At 32.7% G+C, this 20,680-nt stretch overlaps 2 protein-coding genes, 1 long non-coding RNA gene and 1 pseudogene across 5 annotated transcripts; all 4 read left to right on the top strand.

The window, feature by feature from the left end:
* Positions 1-6,455: 6,455 nt before the first annotated feature.
* On the top strand, positions 6,456-7,000 carry LOC106296950 (annotated as a pseudogene).
* A 4,087-nt stretch (positions 7,001-11,087) lies between these two features.
* LOC106296951 (small nuclear ribonucleoprotein Sm D2-like) lies at positions 11,088-12,357 on the top strand. 3 transcript variants are annotated; one of them, XM_013733212.1, is made up of 5 exons: positions 11,088-11,166; positions 11,239-11,318; positions 11,418-11,441; positions 11,709-11,891; positions 11,989-12,357. In XM_013733212.1, exons 3-5 carry the CDS (start codon positions 11,424-11,426, stop codon positions 12,091-12,093), a joined length of 306 nt encoding a protein of 101 aa, XP_013588666.1. In that variant the 5' UTR covers positions 11,088-11,166; positions 11,239-11,318; positions 11,418-11,423; the 3' UTR covers positions 12,094-12,357. The 3 variants fall into 3 exon arrangements, with proteins under 3 accessions (XP_013588666.1, XP_013588665.1, XP_013588667.1); XM_013733211.1 differs by lacking the exon at positions 11,088-11,166 and having other exon boundaries at positions 11,183-11,318; XM_013733213.1 differs by lacking the exon at positions 11,088-11,166 and having other exon boundaries at positions 11,183-11,318; positions 11,712-11,891.
* A 2,183-nt stretch (positions 12,358-14,540) lies between these two features.
* Positions 14,541-15,278, top strand: LOC106296953. Its single transcript, XR_001261356.1, has 2 exons — positions 14,541-14,918; positions 15,003-15,278. It is a non-coding gene; the product is annotated as an uncharacterized LOC106296953 (long non-coding RNA).
* A 4,413-nt stretch (positions 15,279-19,691) lies between these two features.
* LOC106298620 (zinc-finger homeodomain protein 11-like) lies at positions 19,692-20,680 on the top strand. Its single transcript, XM_013734759.1, has one exon. The coding sequence runs from the start codon at positions 19,776-19,778 to the stop codon at positions 20,544-20,546; it is 771 nt and encodes a 256-aa protein (XP_013590213.1). The 5' UTR covers positions 19,692-19,775; the 3' UTR covers positions 20,547-20,680.

Raw genomic sequence — 20,680 nt, forward strand, 5'->3', positions numbered from 1 at the left:
TGTTCTTTCAAAGCTAATTCAAGTTCGCTTAAGGGCTCTGTCTTGCCCATGAGTTTGTCAAGCAATTTTTGCTTGTTGAGCTTGTCCTTTAAGGCAAAGTCCTTTTCCCTTAGCTCCCACACGTTCTGAAACTCCTTCCTCTCCTTCTCTTTCTCTTCCAAACTCGCTTGCTTGCTCACTGAACTTTTTCCTTTGGCCTTTGATGCTTTAACACCAACAGGACGAGCTTCATCCTCTACATGGTTTCCTGGCCCATACGTTGCTGACTGTGAACCTTGGTCACCTAACTTCCTTCTCTTACCCTGCACTTTATCAGTCGAGGCTCCACACCATTTCTGATCATGGCGAAGCTCCAACCATGCATGCTCCATGGTGAACTTCACCTTGTAATCATTGTAGAAAATCTGATGAGCTATCTTCAACACGTCATCCTCATTCTGTCCACTCGATCTCTGCTTCGTTGCAGCGACATAGCAGCCCACAAACCTCGACACTGCCTCATTAATCTTCGCCCACCTTTGTTTACAGCACGTTCGATCTCTCTTTTGCAGACCAGCTAGCTTAGGACTCGCAGCGAAATAAGCAGCAATACGTTGCCAAAACGCATTTGCTTTCTGCTCATTTCCTACTACTGGGTCTTTAGAAGTGTTTAACCAAGCACTTATTAGGACACCATCTTCTGTAGGTGTCCATTTGCGTCTCTCTTTACGGTTAGAGACAGTCTCTGCATCTTCATTGCCATCTTCAGTCCCTTCTGGACCGAAGACAGAGGCATCCGACGTAGAGACTGTGTCTATACTAGGTTCACGTAGTGGTTGAGAGAAGTGGTTTTGGGTGTATGGTTGTTGGCTATTTAAGAGATTTTGAAAGCTATAATGCTGCGTATATGGATCCATAATTTAGAGGCTTTGAAAGAAAAGGTTTTGAAAGAACAAGAGTGTTTTGTTCACAATTTAAAGGGAAGTTTTTAAACTTAAAAAAAATTTTGTTGTAATTAATGTCTTTACCTACAACTAAAACAACCACCAAAACTAAATACATATCGCTTCAACTCAACTAACACACGCTAAACCAACCAAGAAAATAAATACATACAAATCAATATCTAACTAAAGCAATACTAGAATCAATTTAATTCCTAACCAAATCAATATCTACCACACATTCAACTAACTAAAGCCATAGTAAAGTGTACTTACCTCTTGCCAACTGTGAAATGGAAGATTGTGTTCGGTAATGAATGCTCCATTGATGTTGCACCCGTTTCTGAGAGAGACTCTGGTCCGTAATCAATGCAAAAGAAAATGCCCCTGCCTTCACCACGCACACCACACATCCTTGCACAACCAACACCCAAAAGTAAAATTAAAAGCTGATTTGACCAAAGCTACTATCACTAAATTCGAACACAACTACTTGGCGTTTCAATTGCTAAGAATAATTAACCATCTCGACCAAAACTAATATCACTAACCAATCAGTTCATCGGTAGTTTGTAATTTAGAGACAAAGATCAAAGCATATTAACAAACCTTAAGCAGACATCGTGATGTAATCTTTTCCTCTCCACAATGGAATAACAAAGTGATGCCTGCAATTGATACATCACCAGACATTAGAAGATTAAATTAACAGTAGAAAAATAACTGGTGATCAGCTTATTAGCACTCGCCTGGTTGTTGATCCAACTAATAAATTGAGAAGCTTTCATAGTGATCCCAATATGCCATCATCCCAGCTGATACAACCAAAATACAACCATCAGTAAATCAGAAATACATCACATATGAAATTTTTAATCACAAAGAGAGGAGAAAATTAAACCGTACCCGATGGAGATGAGTTCCTCGGGAGATTTGGTTTTCGATCTATCCAAATCCATGATCGAATCCAACGGTTTCGGATTCAACGGTGAGAAGGAGAAGTTGACCCAATCCAACGGTTTCAAGCCTGAACGGTGAGAAGAAGAAGATGACTGTGCGGTGAAGATTTGTCTACACGGCCAACGAGAGGACGAACGGAGCTTTCATCTTTGCAAAGTGAGAAGAAGAAGATGATCGATCGATCGAAGAAGAGGACCAATCGAAGAAGAAGAAAAAGACTGATCCGAGATCAAAAAAGAATCGCTATAGAAGACGGAGAGATCGAAGAAAGAGGAAGAAAAGAAAAGAAAAGAAAATAAAATAAAAGAAAAGAAGAGAGATAGAAAGGTTAACTCGATCCAATAGAAAGCCTCCACGTATGGATCCTTAAACAATCCTAAAAATCCCAAAATTAAGACCGTTCCTATGCTTTTTATTTCTTTTTCATTTATTTTTTTGCTTTTATTCTTTTAGAAACATCAATTAGGATTCCCGATGAAGTTGGTCTAAGCTACGAAGTTGGATAGGCTCAAATACTTGGACATGACTTTTTGACTGCAACTGTATCCTCATTTTTGGATAAAATAATTTTGAATGATTTATTCCATTAATTCGGATATTATTTTACATGTACTTAAATCAGAATGAAATAACCATTCACTAATTCCACAAAAATAAACAAAATGTAAAAAGAATTATTCCATAATAATTTTGATGAGAAATACATGAAATGATTTTATTCCTTTTCTATTATTTTCATATTGTTCCAGTCAAACTTTTTCGGTCAAATTCCTCTTCTAGTTACCATTTACAAGTTTATGTAATTTATAAATACATCATGTTCAAGGTCGACTATTAATCATTAAACTAAATTTCAGAAATATTTAATTTTGGTTTGATAAGAAACTGAATATCAGTTCAAAAAAAAAACTGAATATTAGAAAGAGTATTTTATATGGGTTCCTTCAAATTGATGGTTACTTTCATTATTGTTGCTATGACGGCCATTTCATGTGATCTTTTCAATGGTATATGTTTTTCTTCTCAAAAAATATCCTACACACATATATATGATTTATATCCCTCTCCAATTTTTCTTTTTAATGATTTATAGTTGAAACGGGGATTTTTGTGCAAGCTGCGGCTCCGAAATGTGGACCAGATTGTACTGAAAAATTCTTAAATCAAGACTGCTATAAATATTGTGTAGAATTGTCTTATAAAAACGGTGTTTGCGTTCTATCCGAAGGATTTCGTTCTAAAATTTCTACATATTGGTGTTGTTGTTTAAATTTTTAAATATGTAATTGTCCTCTCTGATCAATATGTTGTTTCCTTAAGTCTTTAACTATAGTGTTCTCTTTTTCAGAGGAAAGATCAAATAAGTGTGAACTTGATGTCGTCCGTTAACGATTCACGTATTTTTATGTTTCGGATAGAATTGTATCTAGAAATGTTGGTGAATTTTCATGTTTTTGATGATCCCTGAAACCAGTTAATAATCTTAACTATTTTTGTTGTTATCTATTAATAATAGCAATCCCAATTAATTCCAAAGGTTGTGAATCCCACTTATGTTGAAAGGTTGTGTCTTTTCTAAAAGTTGTCAAAAAGTTTGTGTTTTTTCTAAAAGTTGAATGTTGAAAGATTGTGTCTTGTCTAAATAGTTGTATTTTCTAAAAGTTGACAATCCCAACTAATTACAAAGGTTGTGAATTCCAAATATGTTGAAATGTTGTGTCTTTTTGATACACTATAAATAAATTCTTGCTACTGTCAAGTTAACAGTGTTGTTGTAATATGTTTGGATTCAATTCCAGATGACCAGTTTACACTTATTATGTTGGTTTGACTATAAGCAGATGGTGGTCTTAATATATTAGAATGCAAGTAACAAGCAAATAGAGAGGTTCACAATATGATAAGCGAGCTAACCTAGAGTGATTAACGCGTCAACAAGAGAGCAAGCTAAACAACTATTCAAGTTCCTTATGATCGAGTCTAGAACTCGGGTAACTAAGTAGATCAGCCCACTCTAGTGGAGCTGTTCCTTTTATCGATCGACCTCAACACCTAAACTCTCGTTTGGGTTGAGATGCGACGATAAACCTTAAGAGCTGACCCAATTTGTTCACAAGTCACCCTAATATCTACTTTCGCTGATTAGGGATATCATGCTCATGCAAACATGTCAATTAATCTAATGCACAGTTAATGATTAGATCTACTTAAGTTCATGCATCAAGTGATCAATTTATTGTAAGCAATAAGCCGGTAATGAATGAAGACAATTGATGATACTTATTTGTGTTCAGCTCGCGATCTAGCAACCCTAGCACCCTATGATAACAAGATCGACTACTCAGTCATAGCACAAGTAAACACAGATGATTCTGAAGAATACATAATACGATTGAAAGGAGTAAAAATTAGGGTTCATGAATCCTTTCTACGAAGAGAAAGATGGAGCTGTCTCCCTTACATAAGCGAATTCCAAAGTAAAATTGTCTTGCAAAAACTAGCGTAAGTCGTAAAAATAAATGATAGAGACGCTTTTATATGGAGGCGCCATTAGGTTAGAGAAGAAGTGAGGCGGCTAGGGAAAATTCCCGAAATAACTTGGATGTTTCCTTAAATATCGGGAACAATCGCTCGGACTGTTCCTTGAGAGGAAAAATCGTCAAAATGCTCCGCCTTACTGTTCCACGGGAAATCCTCCAAATATGGCATCTTTTCTTCATGCACCATCTTCGACTCTGCAACTACTCCAAACCTGAAAGGACACAAAAAGGACTAGACAGACTCGATAAAGGACTAAAAAAGCTTTGAAAACATATATAAAATGATGTAAAAAACACCATATATCACTTTTCATTTAAAATAATATTTTTTATGATGTTAAATACTCAAAATGTCTTTGTACAATTCTTTGTTTTAAGAGATATGTATTTGTTAGTGTAATGAGTTATGTTTGTGTCATGATTTGCTGCTGTAAAAGAAAAATATGATAAGTTGTGACTATTTATATAAGTATCTTTCAAAAAGGTAAAAAAGTTGTGACTATTTTTATAAGTATCTTTTCAAAATAACTATCTTTAAATGGAAATGATGTGACTATTTAAATTGAAGAGTTGTGGCTATTCAAACTGGTTTTTAAAATCTATAAATAATATATGTCCATGCATTTTTCAAAATAAAATTTTCACTAATCGAACTAATAATAAAATGGCGAAAAAAGTTTTATGCAGTTACTTGGTTACAAATTTTTAGAAGATATTCAAATGAAACGTTATCAACAAAAAATAGTAGTAAGAATTTTACGTGTTTGGATAGCCAATCCTAAACGAAACAGTGAAATCATTAGTCTCAATTTTCTTATACTAGATGAAAAGGTTTGTCTTTTCGTACGTACAAATTGTGTTTTTGACATATGTAATTTCATGGACACATTTTTCTATTCGATTATTTTGGAAATTTGTGCATCGCTGATATTTTAAGAAAAGTAGATGTCATATATTTATGCTAGCACATTAAGATAATCATTTTTTTTTTGTTTATATCCATTTTGTCGTTGTTTACCGTGTCCCTCTTGTCATTCTTGTTATTGTAAAACAAACCAAACAAACCCATGAATAATAATATCCCATTTTAGATTCAATAAATGTTTATGTATACTACTTTATTGTTTTATTTGTTTTTTGGTTTCGGAATGAAACAATTGTTGGTTCTATTAATAGTAAATATATCCAACAATTTGAAGAGTATTTTTATGAGGGAAACATTTTATTAATCACTGATTTTGAAGAAATTTAAATAGTAGCAAATGTTTATCCAAATAAATGAAGTGTTTCATTTAAATAATCACAACAGTTCACTTAAATCTCCAACATACCAGACACAAAAAATTTTTCCAACATAACATTATTTATATAAAATAAAAATACAGCTTTAAAAAACAAAAAAAATTATAAGCGAAAATGTATAATTGCAAAATTTTAAAATATAAGTAAAATTAATACCATTCTTTTGTTTGTCACTTTTCACTATTTCAAGTGATGACCTTTTTATAAATTAATCTAATAATCTTTTAACTATTACCAAAAACAAACATAAATATATGCACACAAGCGCTTATGCATGTTACTTTTATTGGATGCACATATTCACTTGAACCGGTGTGACCTTTCGTCACACATATAATGGTCACGTGTTTTTAATTTTCTTCTTGATCACTAAACCAACAAATACTAACAATCATTGTCAGATTCTTCCAATAACAGCCTTAATCTTACTTAGATTTCCAAAGCAATTCTTTTTAAGTGATTCCTCAAGGTCCCAGGGACCCACCGTGTGCTTTTGCACTTTAAAGCTCTCTTCCAAATCCCAAGAACTGATATATAAAAAGATGTTTATTGCATGTCTCTTAGGTTGTGGTTCTTATCGTAATATAAGATACGGTCTCTTAGCTTTTAAAAGACCTGCAATAAACATGCTCTAAGAAGACTATATCTACTGGGAAGGAACACATGAATTTCAAAAATCAGATTGGATACAAATCTCATTCTTATTATCCCTAACCTTCATTTCTTTGAAGACAAGAAAGATACTTTGATTCTTCTTGTCTGCCTAAGAGCAGAAATGCTGGGTTCCAGTACTAGGATGCTGCTTTTACTTCTCGTCTGCTTAGGCTTACTATCAGACAACAGATATAAGGTCTCAGCCTTGAGAAACAAAGAATTTTTCCACAGACAGTCACAAGGATACAAAGATGGAGTTTATCCAGGTGAAATCAGTAAGCTAAGGAGTATCAATAGGAACAACCGTGAAGATCAAGTAATGCTCAGACAGTGGAAACCGGCGCTTTCTTGAGGAGGTTAACAAGAATAAAGTTAAGCCTGGGAAGACACAAGAACAAACGAATATGACAAAGAAGTCCTTCCAATCAAGCAAGAGACGGGTAAGATGAGGATCTGATCCTATCCATAACGAATCCGAGCCATTTTCTTGAGTGGCACAACGACAATCAACTACAGAACAAGGCAAAATTCTATAGAAAATAAAGGGAAGAAAAAAAAGGCTCAACAATCAACCCTATCAAGCTGGAGGTAGGTTAGTTGATATGCATAACACCACTGCTTGTTCAGATACACATGGAGAATATATATATATTGTTCTTCAAAATATTTCTTGGACTAAGTCTTCTTCACTCTATTGTTTGCATTAGTTCTATGTTTTGTTCTTTTCTGCATTGCTCTTAGAGCATAATTAACCGTAAAGTTTTTAGGCACACATGTTTTTAGTTTTTTTTTTTAAAAAACTAAAAAAATAATCGAACCAATCGCGGGCCACCACGTATCGATGGGGTCTGCGCACAGTGCAAAAACCAAACTAAACTCGCCTCTTACCGAAAAGACAGAAGACACAGCTTTTAATAATATGGTGGGATCCGCTTATTTTTAAATTTTTTTTTTTAAGAGACAGCTATAAGAACTGCCGTTAATCCTGCTCTTACTCCACCAAAAACATATCTCGTGTATATACAATATCTCTAAAATTTTGATTGTATTTCACTATCACATTCGAGCTTATATGGTAACCATTTTTATTTTTATTACAAAACCGACTAATGAACCATTGAAAATGTAAAATCCAAAAAAATCATAGTCTTCTAACCAAATTTCTGGGTGCTGAAAGAAACCTAAGGATTCCTCATGAAAGTGCTAGACTGGTAGTCCTATTGAGACCAATGTTTTACACCAACATCAAATAGGCTAAAATGAGAGTGATAGATTAGAGCCAACTTTCTATAACCGAACTAGTTGAATTGCCCACAGCCATTGCAACCTCTTCAGCTGTGTTTGCCTCGTACTCCAACTGTAGTCCATTTAATTTCTTGAATTTTTTTTTATAGTTTAATTGTCTTCCTCCTCTCCTCTGTGAAGAAGCATCTGCATAAACCGACTGCATTTGCTCTACTGATGTAAACCAGCGAGGGACCGCCAGCCAGGACGGTCTAGTCCAGAGATAAATCACTGTATGCTTAATTTAGTTGTTAGGCCGGTCCACTTAAATAAATTTACTAGGCCTATTTCTTAAGCTGTTTTGTGCTCGATATTTTTTTCTTCCAATACGGTTAAAGTTGAAATAATCCATACCTACGGAAACAAATTGTATGATAAATGTTGAGGCTGATTACCTAGCTAAATCAGCTTTTCGTAATCCCTCAAGCTTACCCTCAGGGTAATGACTTTTTTAAATTCAATCAACTAAGGTTTGATAAAAAAAGAACATAGGCTGATGTTATTGTCCCAGAAAAAAAATGTCTCTAAAATTTTGGCTAGTATGATCATAGAAGGCCCTTAAATTTAAGAGATAAACATTTTAATGTAAAATTCAGTAAAAAAATCTTTAGAATTTGACATCTATAAACCATACGTATATTGAATCTTTAAAATTTGGAAATCACGCACATAATCGGTCATGATCAGCTTGAGATCAATGTATTGGCATCATCCAACCAATATTCGGTCTCGATTACATCACTGATTAATCTTTTAATCGTAATTGTCAGATCATATAATCTGTTGCATTATATTGTTTTCTCAAGAGTTTTTCTTAGTTCTTGATGCGATGTACCATATCAACTGGTATATATGCTATTGTCTTTAACAGAAAATATTGAATAAAAAAAAAGAACCAGTCATGACTATATATGATCTGTATTAGTCATGTTATTGTGTTACCACCTAAACTCTTATTTGGTACTGTGCTAATTGTTAACAGAAAAACAAACCAAACAAATGAAGTTAAAAAAACATATGGTGATAACTGATAAATAGTGTTTGTGGTCGCCGATTTAAACAAACTTTACAAGGTCGAAAATGTGATGATATGTATATGATTTTAGCATTCTATAGTTATTTATAAAAGTTTATTCCACTAAGTGTTTATGTTATCCGAATTATTTGACAATGACGCAATTATAGTGTTCGCATATCATGTTTCCAACATTAAAATTTACAATTACAATTTATGTTAAAAATTACAATTACAATTTTCTTAATAAAATAGATATAGATGGAAACGTTACGCCAAAATTATCTCATGACTATATGACACTAAAATTTCGGCTACCCTTTACTTTTTCTTCCAATTTGAGTGGCCAAATTGCGTGATGCGCGAGCCAGTTTGGTCATTGATAATATCGATAGAGCATTAATAATGATTAATGAAAGAGACCATAATTAGATTTTTAATGAATACTAGATCTTAATACGCGCAATCGCGCAGATTTTTATTTTTATTTATTTTTATATAGATATTTTGTTTTTAATTCTAAATTAGTATATATTATAATATATATGTATCTATCAATTTTTAAAACATAATAAGTTTACGGTATATTTTTCATTGAATAGATTGTTTCAAACTTTCACATGTATTTGTATCTTCTTCTATATATATATTTTCGGATTTTTATTTTATTATTAAAATCGTAAATATATATATAAATATTAGTAAAATATTGTTTTGTTGTCATATTCAAAGATATTGTAACATTTCACAAAATTTAAAAATTTTCAAAAAATTAAACTTTTCCCTTCACAGATTTATATTATCGAGTAAATAATTAAACGTTTAGTTTTTGTTTAACTTTTAAAATAAACTGTATAGTTTAAAATTTGTTTTCATTGGTTTAAGGTAGTAAAGATTAATCATTGTTAGATAATATGATTTTTGTTATTAAATTTTTTTTTTATAATTTTAAAAGTTAACATCGACAAATATTTAAATAATTAACATATGGAGGTATAATATTACATCATTAAATTATATCTATCTAATTTATACTATTTATAAATCCTATGTATCATCTATTGTTTAAATCCAATTATTGATAGCCCAATAAAAATTTCTGTTAGGCCCAAAATTTAAATGATAAGATTAGAGATTAAATGTAACATAACTTTCTAGGAATAAGTCCATTAAGTCCATTTTTTTAAAAAATCACATGAATCAAGGTTGTGACTTTTGCTTAATATATAAAATTTAAGTAATAAATTAAAATTAAAATTTCTTGTTAAGAGAATAATAGTAGTGCTCCAATGATAGAACTAAATTAAGAGTTCTTAAAAAGAAAAATTGTAAAAATTGTTTTATTAAAGATAAAATTTATTTATTAAATAAAACATAGTCAAAGATAATAGTTTAAACATAGATTTTTAAATAAAAACATAAAAACATAGATTAGTAAAAAAAGATTATCATTTTAAAGAAGCATCCAAGCTCGGTTGTTATCTTGATCACGTCTAAATTTACACCATATATATGTTCAACCAAATCAGCTTTCAGTTGTTGATGCACTTGTCTATCACGAATTCTAGTTCTGAACACCCATCATATTGGTGATATTTGTAGGGATATATGTAGAATACATGAGATCCACATGTGAACTTCATTGCTTTCTCCTTGTTGAAATTCTGAAACATCAAATTGTATGTATCCATCTCGTTCGTCTTCTATTGTCATATTATGGAGTATGATACATGCTCTCATAATCTTTCCAATTTTGACTTTATCCCAAAAAAGTGTATGAATTTTTAATAATGGTAAATCGAGCTTGCAAGACTCCAAAATCACGCTCGACATCTTTTCGGACAGCTTCTTGATGTTGAGCAAATAAACTTGCTTTCGGTCCTTGTGGAATTGGAATATATTGGATAAAAGTTACCAATTTCGGATAAATACCATCGGTGAGATAGTATGACAGGGAAATTCACTTGCGGAGCTTGACATTTTATTATGTCATCAAAAAAAGATGAGCGATCAAGAACATTGATATTATTTAAGGTACCTGGAGGTCCAAAAATTGTTATTTCCTAGAGGTGATACAATTCTTTCACTCCCAATGCATACAATCGATGCTTCCTACCATCTCGGAAAATCCACGATGCTCTCCACACTACAAGGGAAGTGGGTAAAGATGGCATAAGAAGATAGCGTTTTGTACATAAATGCTATCGTTAACATAATCCTAACTTTAAGATAGCGTTTGTATATTAATGCTATCAAAAAGGGTATATATAATAGCATTGATAAGTTTAAACGCTATCTTTAGTTTAGGCGAAAAAATAATCTCACTTTTCCGATAAGCACTTAGTGAAAAAAGAAACGGCCAAGTATTTTCATTCTCCCTCTCGTTCTCATATAAGATCCAGAAAAAAAAAAAAAAAAAAAAATTTCACTGGCCTATCCTCTTTTACAAGGATTCTAATCTAAACCATTGAATGCATTCAATCCAAAGGTTCAGATTTCTTATCCTCTGTCTCACCTCCTTCTATGTTATTCTCTCTAATTTTTCTTTGATTTTGTACAGGAAGGTGGATCGTGAGCATAGTGGATTGTCGTGTGCTTGAAGACAGAGGAGGTTGCGAGAATTCTTCGATTCAACATGAGGTAGGGTTCTTCGCTTCGTCTACTAATTTTATATTTCTTACTCCATCCAGATTTTTTTTTTTGTTTCTGACACTCTGATTTTGTTTCGTGTTTTGCAAGAAACCAATGGAAAAGGATCTCAACGTAAGTGAAATATCTCTTGATTTGTTGATCTATTATAATCTGACATAAACCCTAATTCGCTAGTGTTTATATGGTTCTGTATCGTATAGAGAGGTTATGCTAGAGAGAAGAGACACTGTTCTGAGGATTGTCTTGTTGGTTTTATATGTCAGTGATGGTTATAGAGTTTTATTCATGCGATTGTTGCTGCTTTCAATTCTCTTTATTAAGAAGACAATACTCTTTAGATATCAGTCCTCATATGCTCTTCTATATGTACATGATTAGCAGGAAAAGACAGAAGAGGAGGAGTTCAACACTGGACCTCTTTCTGTTCTGATGATGAGTGTTAAGAACGACACTAAGGTGCTGATCAATTGCTGCAACAACAGGAAACTCATTGGCTGTGTTAGGGATTTTGAAAGGCGCTGCAACATGGTCCTGGAAAACATCAGAGAAATGAGGATTGAGGTAATCTTTTTGTTCGATCGTATATGTTCTCAGTATATTCATGTATATAGAGTTTGTCCTTTCTTACAAGTTACATGGGGGTAAATGCTTTCTTTAGGTACCCAAAAATGGGAAAGGAAAGAAGAAAGCTCTTCCCGTCAACAGAGATCGCTTTATCAGCAAGATGTTTCTCGCCACAAATAGCCACGAATCCCAAGTATGATAGAGATAGAAGGAGATTGCGATGTCTGCGATTGGGTGAAGACCCACCTCCTGCATCAAGAGTCTTTCTGGGATATTAAGGATACTGGTTTAGGATCCTGGGTTTGGCGGAAACTACTGCAGTTGAGGGCCACTGCAAAGCAGTTTATCAGAATGGAAGTTCAACGTGGACAGAATGTGAGGTTCTGGACTGATCTATGGCATCCTTTGGACAGATTGATAGAAGTTGTTGGAGAAATTTGTACCTAAAAGCTTGATATAGCGAGATCAGCCTTGGTTTGTGATGTGAGGAATGAGGGTCGCTAGAGGTTCAAGAGATGTCGTGATAGACACATGAAGGACCTTATTCAGGCAGTTGAAAACCACAGATAAGAAGAAGATCAATTGGGCCAAGACGTCGTCCTATGGAGGAGGAACGATACTGAATTTGGTAAAAGCTTCACTACCTTTGAGACATGGTAGCAAACCCGATTTCATAGTCCAGCAGTACCATGGAGTAAGGTGGTTTGGTTTCCGCTGGGTGTTCCAAGGTTTGCTTTCATCACCTGGCTCGCAATAAGGGACAGGTTGTCAACGGGCGATCGCATGCTTACCTGGGGACATGTTCAAGGCTGTCTATTTTGTGGGGAACCAAATGAATCAAGGGATCATCTCTTCTTTGCTTGCCCATATACCTATACCCTATGGATATAGGTGATTGGTACGCTGTTAGGTCGTCCTCCTGACCCGGACTGGGATAGCACACTTATGCATCTAACAACTCATGGGTTTAATCGGCTTGTTTATATTATTTTGAGAATTACCTTCGAGACGACAATCTACATGATTTGGAGGGAGATAAATGACATGAAACATCTCAAGAAGCCTAGAAAAGTAACTCAGCTAGCGAAGTTGATTGGGAAAACAGTAAGGAATCGCATTTTATCAGTAAAATACTCGGAGAAGCCACGCTTGCGGGGTTTGATGCAACTCTGGTTTAGCACACATACTTAGGCTTTAGTTATTTTTGCCTCACATGTACATAACTATTCTTTCCATTGATGATTAATAAATTTAACATTTCATAAAAAAAAAACGTTAAACCTATTGATATTGTTTTTTGGTCAAACCAGATATTCTATAAATCATCACTATCCATCTATGGAGAACTAGGTGTTTTCTTTCACATTCTTGTACAATGTGCAACAATAAAAATTTTAAATTTAAGTTATATTTTAAAATAAAAATTTATTATTATTTTATTACTAATATCTTAAAATAAATTTTGATTTAGTAAACATAAAATTAAGATAAGTTTAACAAACTTTTTTATTTTAAATTATATTGAGAAATAGATATGTATATATTTTAAAAATTATAATCTTAAAGGGATTTTTTTACTATTTTTGGATAAAATATATTAAATCAACTTGTATAAAATAAATTACTTTTTTTATAAAAGTTGTATAATTCTCAAAAAGTAAAACTAAATAGTATTTCTAACATTCGTACATATATAAAAGAAACTAATGATATTAAAAATTATAATTTAAAAAAAATCGTGGAAAATTTTGAAAATATTTTTTGTTGATAAAATTGTATAATTATAAAACAAAAAAAAAATATTTCAAAATTTGTAAAATATTTATTATATTTATATTATTTTATTAGTTAATTTCATATTTGAATGTATTTATTTTAATGATGATATATAAGTTACTAGCATATTCAATAAAAATTATCAAAAATATGAATTAACATTAAATATAATCATTCATGTCATATTTAGTTATACAAATGTCATCTTTCTAGTATGTCATGTGATATTTATTTAGTGAAAATGATTTTAGAGATGACATGTGTCAAAATCACTTCGCCTATACTATATTTGTGAAGTGATTTTGCCACATGTCCTCTCTACAATCAATTTTACAAAACAAATATGACATGGCTACTGAAATTGATGACATGGCTTCCGAAAAAAATATGACATAGATAATTTCATTTAATGTTGATTTATATTTTTGAAAAATTTATTAGAATATGGTAATAATTCAAATATTACATTTAATATTGATATTTCTTTTTGATAAACTTTTTTTAAATATGGTAATAACTCATACATCATCTATAAAATAAATATATTCATATATAACATTTCAAATTTCCAAATATTATTATTTTTGTATAATTATACAATTTGTATTATTAAAGCTTTCAAAAATTTCTACAATTTTAAAAAAATTTAAATATCTAATCGTAAAATCATTAGTTATTTATATACCTACAAATTTTATAAATATTGTTTATGCTAAATTTTTGATAATTATACAATGTTATATCATTTTTATTAGTTTTATACAAATTGATTTAATATATATCAAATCTATATTAAATATTAGTGAGAAAATAGTAAAATCTATAATATTTAATAAAATTTATTTTTAAATATAAGTTAGATTTAAAAAATTTCTTACTGCACATGGTGTAGAAAAATACCTAGTTGCAAATAATATCTAGGGGATTTGTTTACATCAATAGACAATGATCTGGATGAGAAATAAATGAGAAGATTTTATTCCTTTTTCTGTTATGTTGATATTTTTCTATTCAAACTTTTTCGGTCAAAATCATATTTCTAGTTACTATTTACAGGTTTATGCAATTTATAAATACATCATTTTTATGGTCAACTAATGGACATTAAACTAAATCTCAGAAATATAAAAAATTTGTTTGGTAAGAAACTGAGTATTTTTTTTTTGAAAGTTTATATGGGTTCTTTCAGATTGATGGTTACTTTCACTCTTGTTGCTATGGCGGTCATTTCATGTGATCTTTTCAATCGTATATGTTTTTTTTCTCAAAATATATTTTTATATACATAATTTTGTATCCCTCGCCAATTTTTTCCTTTTTAATGATTCGTAGTTGAAACGGGGATCTTTGTGCAAGCTGCGGGTCCGATATGTGGACAAGTTTGTTCTGAAAAATTTGAAGATGAAAAATGCTATAAATATTGTGTAGGATTGTCTTATAAAAACGGTTTTTGCTTTCAATCCGATCCTAAAACTTCTACACTTCACTGTTGTTGTGCAAACGAATAAAATATGTAATATGTCCTCTCTCATCAAATATGTTGTGTCCTCAAGTCTTTAACTATGGTGTTCTCTTTTTCGGTGGAAAAAGATCAAATAAGTGTGAACGTCCGTTAATGTCATTTGCGTATTATATAATGATTTTGCTTTTAAAATGCTAATGCCGTCGTTAAATGATGGAATTCATTATCTGTGATGTATTTAAAATATGTAAATAATTATTTGATTGGTTAGTTTTTGAGCTTTTGTTACAGGAGAGTTATGAGATCCCGGTATTGGAAAATCATGATGTATGAGATTGTATGAGGTTTTAGTTGTGGATACGGTTGCGATTGTTGCCAAGCGTGTTCTTGAACATTTCATTTAGATAGACCATGAAATATTATAGGAGTTTATGAAAATGTTTCTTTTTGTGACTTTAAAATGAATGGTGATAGTGTTTCATGGGCCGATTTAGTTTTTCTTTTTGGGGTTGAGATTTAGACACCAATACCAAAACCTCATTAGTTGGAAAATATGAAATTGATAAAATCGCGTGAACTAATTTTATGTGTGGTTCATAAATGGAAATAGTTGCTGATCGGGCTATAATCATACATATGATATGAAAACAAATTATACGTGGGGAATGATATGAGGAAATGGAGAATGGAGCATAGCTACGTTTTGTGGAGAGCGAGATAAAGCGAGATATCACATTTTCGCTTGTCCTTTTATATTTTGAACACCAAACTTATTTTAAACTTCAAAGATGCAGGGGAGAGTCATTACATAGTGCTGTTTTTGTAAAATACTTTCGCTTGCCCTTATATTTGAACCATTTAGACATAGACTGACATAGCTTTTTTTAATTGGTTTATCTGCAGATCAAGATTGAGTTGATACGCTTTAGATTCTTATGATAGAACCGTATTATATAAACTACGGAAAAATGAATATTGTAAAGATTAAAATTGATAAAATTATACAGATTAAAAAAATGATGATACAATTGCAGCTTCGAGATATTAACTCATTCTTTAACTCAAATATGTCTCCTAATGCAACGGTTCGATAACGTAATGAGTTCCAGGATACAACTGCAAAAAAATTTCTGATCTGCGTCACTCTATCAGAAACTTGATGAAATTAGTTTTGTGTATATTCTCAGATTCAAAAAAAAAATCAAAGAGAAAGAGGAAAAAAATAATGTGAGGAATTGTTAAACTATGATTTTCTTTCCAATGTGTCGTCTATCAATGAGTTTCACTTTTCACGTATTGTTATATAAAAGTCAAAACGGACGTTATGTGATCATGGAGTAAACTAATGGAATAATGAGAATTGATTCTCCATTACTCACGTTAGTGGCCAAATTAAAGCCAAATATACTTCTTATTTGTTTGCATTTCTATGTTCCAATAAAACATAAAAGATCATCATAAATAAAATTTGAAAGGTTAAGTTAATTGACATATTGTCCAATTAACAAAATCAATTTCAAATTCAAACCCAAACATCTAAAGTGATTTGCTAAATATTTTATACTTAGCCAAATTTAAAACTTTATAAGCTTTACATGTCACTCATTTTGGACATTTATTTCTCATTCAACACAACTCTGACTTTGACAAGTAAATACACTAATTCATAGTGTTCACGGTAACGATTACATTGTGTCCAAATTTTGGTCTTTCCGACAGACGTTTCCGTCGAAAAACTCATCGGAAAAATGGTCCTTACCACTTTTCAAAAACGAATTCCAACATCTTATTAATACAAGTCTCGGTAAAATGGACTACATTTTACTCTGACTCGTCTTTCAAACAATAACATATCATCATATCATAAATACAGAGAAAAGATCTCTCTTGGACACGATTTTAGCTGGACAACGCCACAAACATCTCATTCATAGCATTGACAAAGTTATTCAACATAGGATCGACGCTCTGGAATACAAAGCGCATCATCCACTCGGAAGTCTTCTTGGACGGTGGTTCGCAGTTGGCTGTTTTAAAATGTATATATACGGCTGATTGTTTCTTGGCTTGATTAGGCTATTATTTATTGTTTATTTTTTCTCCTTCTCCAGACTCCAGTACTTGTAAATGTCCACATTTTTGTTGAGTAATAAATATAAAATTGTAACAAAACATTTATGCATATATTCCATTGAAACAAGTATTTTATAAATGTTACATCATTTACGTATATATACTCGTAAATTTAACTCGACCCAACACAAGTATAACCATAAATTGGTAGTTTTTTTTTTATCAAACAAATTGGTAGTTTGAAGTCGCTAAGGTTAGGAGTGAGCTGGGAGGAGAGGTGGTCTGTTGACGCTCTGCCAATAGAAAGGTAGAAACCAATGATTCATAGAAGAAGTTATGGTTATAGAGAACCATGGTTTCACCCATTTTCAAGTTTAGGGCAAACTTCATTGTTATACCCGTAAGAAGAAGTTAATTAAAGCGTTTTCTTCAAAAAAAAATGATTTTTTTTCTTTTGGATATTAAACCGCGAATTTGAAAACCCACAAATCTTTTATATTGTTGTAAAAATTGCGTAAGCGGAGCAACGAACCCTGCTCTCTAGCTAAACCAACCGAGACCGTACCGTTAATGGTATCGCTTTTCTTTTGTTATCTATCAAACACATTCATTTTTATTTACTAAATTGATTTTTTTCTTCCTTCTCCTCCTTGCTCTGCACTCTTTCCGACACAAGACGACAGCCGTTAATGGAGTGTCTGATATGTGCTCCCCAAGCGAATTTTAGTTCATGTTTCTTAAATGTTCATTGTTTTGTAACTGTGTTTGAGAGAGGTTTAATGTTTGTATTGTGCAGAGCAAGGAGAAAAGGAAGAAAAATAAATAAATTTAGCATATAAAAATGAATGTGTTGGATGCAAAACCAAAGGAACACAGTAGTATAAATGGTATGGTTACCGTTGGCTTAAAGGTAGGGAGCTCAGTTTGATGCTCAAATCATGCACTTTTTACAAAAAAAATAGAACTTGCTCAAAACGAGATCGTTTTGATTTCAGTTAAAAACACATTCTTATACGCTTATATACAATTAAAGGCTATATTGCTAATTGACTGACCCTTCGTGGTTTGACCCATAGACTTTAAGTTTGCGGTTTAATTTGCAAAATAAATCATTTTGGAGGATTTTTTTTGTAGAAAATCTTTAATTAAACAATACACTACTGAAGCGATATACATATTAATTCTGCGAGAGGTTTTATAACTGATAGAATATATAAATATATTATTGGATGCGGAATATGGTGCTTTAAAAACTTAATATAATTGGATAACAGAACAAAAATTTAGAAAGTAATTATTGTTGGTGATTAGAAGAGAATGGCATCCAAACATAGTGGTGACCGAAAGTTTAACTTAAGAAAAATGCAAGGGAGGAAGACCACATTGCGGCGCCACAGTAATGACAAGATGTGTGAAGAAGAGGTGTCGGTCAAGAGATAAGCGTCTTTAAGGTAGTGGTTAAGGAAATTAGACAAATTTGTATAATTTAAATTACAAAATGGAGTTTGGCAATTGTCACGGCAAACTCTTATGTGCTCCACTATTGCCAAGTATGAAGTCTTCATTCAAAACAAGTATCTAGCTCAGGGATGTTTCTAATTTCTACTAAAGGACATGTAGCACATTGTCGCAAGTCAAATACTAACGTTGAACACGTAATTACCTACATTAGAAGAAACCACAGAACACTTAATAATTAATTTCGATTAATCGATTAATTGGAAAGTTGCCATCTAAAGTAATATTTGGCATTATATAAACAAAAATGCAAAACGTACATAAGAAAATGGTCGCTATTCATTTTATGACCGTTGACAACCAAAAACAAAACAAGCTAGAAAAGGTTAAAACGAAGCAGATAGAAATGTAGGCCTGAGACAGAGAAATTTACTAAAATATGGGTCTCTGGCGTGAACTTTAAAAATAAAATTGCAGGGCAGCTGGAATTGTCCTCTAGTACGATGCATGTAATGGGCATTGGCCACGTATACGCTTTGGACTAAGTCCTTCCCTCTCCGTCGAATATAATATATACTATTATTGATAAAAAGAAAACATTTTTTTCGAGCAACGATAAGAAGAAAACTAGTAGCTTTACCAATTTCTTCATCTCCACCAACAAGTTACCCACTGGTGAAAAAGTGAAAACCCATAACTTACAAAATGTCTTGTAAAATCATTGAAGAAAAGCTTGTGATAGGACCCATTATTTTATTATATTATATAGTCTATAACGTATGAATATACATCAAGTGATAAAATATTCAATAATATACTATGTATTGTAGCTTTTCATTTGATATACAGTAAAATGTGTGCATTATTTTACTGTGTGTGTTTTGGACCTTTGTAGGTAAGCACTTATTACATTTTAAAAGACCTAATTATATTTCATCACTGCCATGTTCTTTACCGATATAATTACATCATAGTCACATGCACTTACTTAATTTTCAATTTAAAATTAGAAAAATAAAATAAAATAAATCCCACAAAACCTAATCTCCTCTTTAAACTACGTTGATCAGATGAGAGTTAACACACTATAAAGAGAGAAGTAAAGTAAAGCTATGGATTTGTCTTCAAAACACAAACAAACATTAACAAACTCTCCCGTCGCCGGAGAACTAACCATAGGCGGAGAAATGGGTGTCTGTTACAAAGAGTGTCTGAAAAACCACGCGGCTAACCTCGGCGGCCACGCGCTCGACGGCTGCGGCGAGTTCATGCCAACCCCTACCGCAACTCCCACCGACCCTTCCTCTCTCCGCTGCGCCGCTTGTGGCTGCCACCGTAATTTCCACCGCCGTGACCCTTCCGACCATCTCAACTTCCTCCCTTCGCATCCCACTTCCTCTCCCTCCGGAACAGAATCTCCACCGTCTCAGTCGCTTCACCACGTGGCTTCCCCTGTTCCTTGCTCTTACTACACTTCAGCTCCACATCACATGCTTCTCTCTCTCAGCTCCGGTTTCCCTGGACCGGCAGATCAAGATCCGACGGCGGTAAGATCGGAGAACAGCTCAAAAGGAGGAATGAGGAAGCGGACGAGGACCAAGTTCACGGCGGAGCAGAAGATTAAGATGAGAGCCTTCGCCGAGAAAGCGGGGTGGAAGATCAACGGCTGTGATGAGAAGTCGGTGAGAGAGTTCTGTAGCGAGAATGGGATCGAGAGAGGAGTTCTTAAAGTGTGGATGCATAATAATAAGTATTCACTTCTCAACGGGAAGAACAGAGAGACCTTGTCTATGGAGGATCATCCTCGTCTTTGTCTGAACACTCAGAGCTGTAATAATGGTGGTGAAGATGGAGACAACGTTGGTGGGTCATCGTCTTCTTGACGCTAATTACCATACTTAAATTCGGGGAATATTAAAGTTATGAGCATTAACCGTTTAAATCTTATAATAGTAAGTTCTAACGTGTAATCGTCATCGAGATATATGCAGTTTTAAATGTTATTGAAGTTGTATGA

This window comes from Brassica oleracea, chromosome C6 (assembly GCF_000695525.1).
Source record: "Brassica oleracea var. oleracea cultivar TO1000 chromosome C6, BOL, whole genome shotgun sequence".
In the NCBI taxonomy this organism is placed as follows: domain Eukaryota; kingdom Viridiplantae; phylum Streptophyta; class Magnoliopsida; order Brassicales; family Brassicaceae; genus Brassica; species Brassica oleracea.

Coding starts and splice junctions, on each gene's coding strand:
- LOC106296951 (XM_013733212.1), top strand. Junction 11,892..11,988: donor TCAGAGAAATGAGGATTGAG/GTAATCTTTTTG, acceptor TGCTTTCTTTAG/GTACCCAAAAATGGGAAAGG.
- LOC106298620 (XM_013734759.1), top strand. CDS start 19,776: ATGGATTTGTCTTCAAAACACAAACAAACATTAACAAACTCTCCCGTC.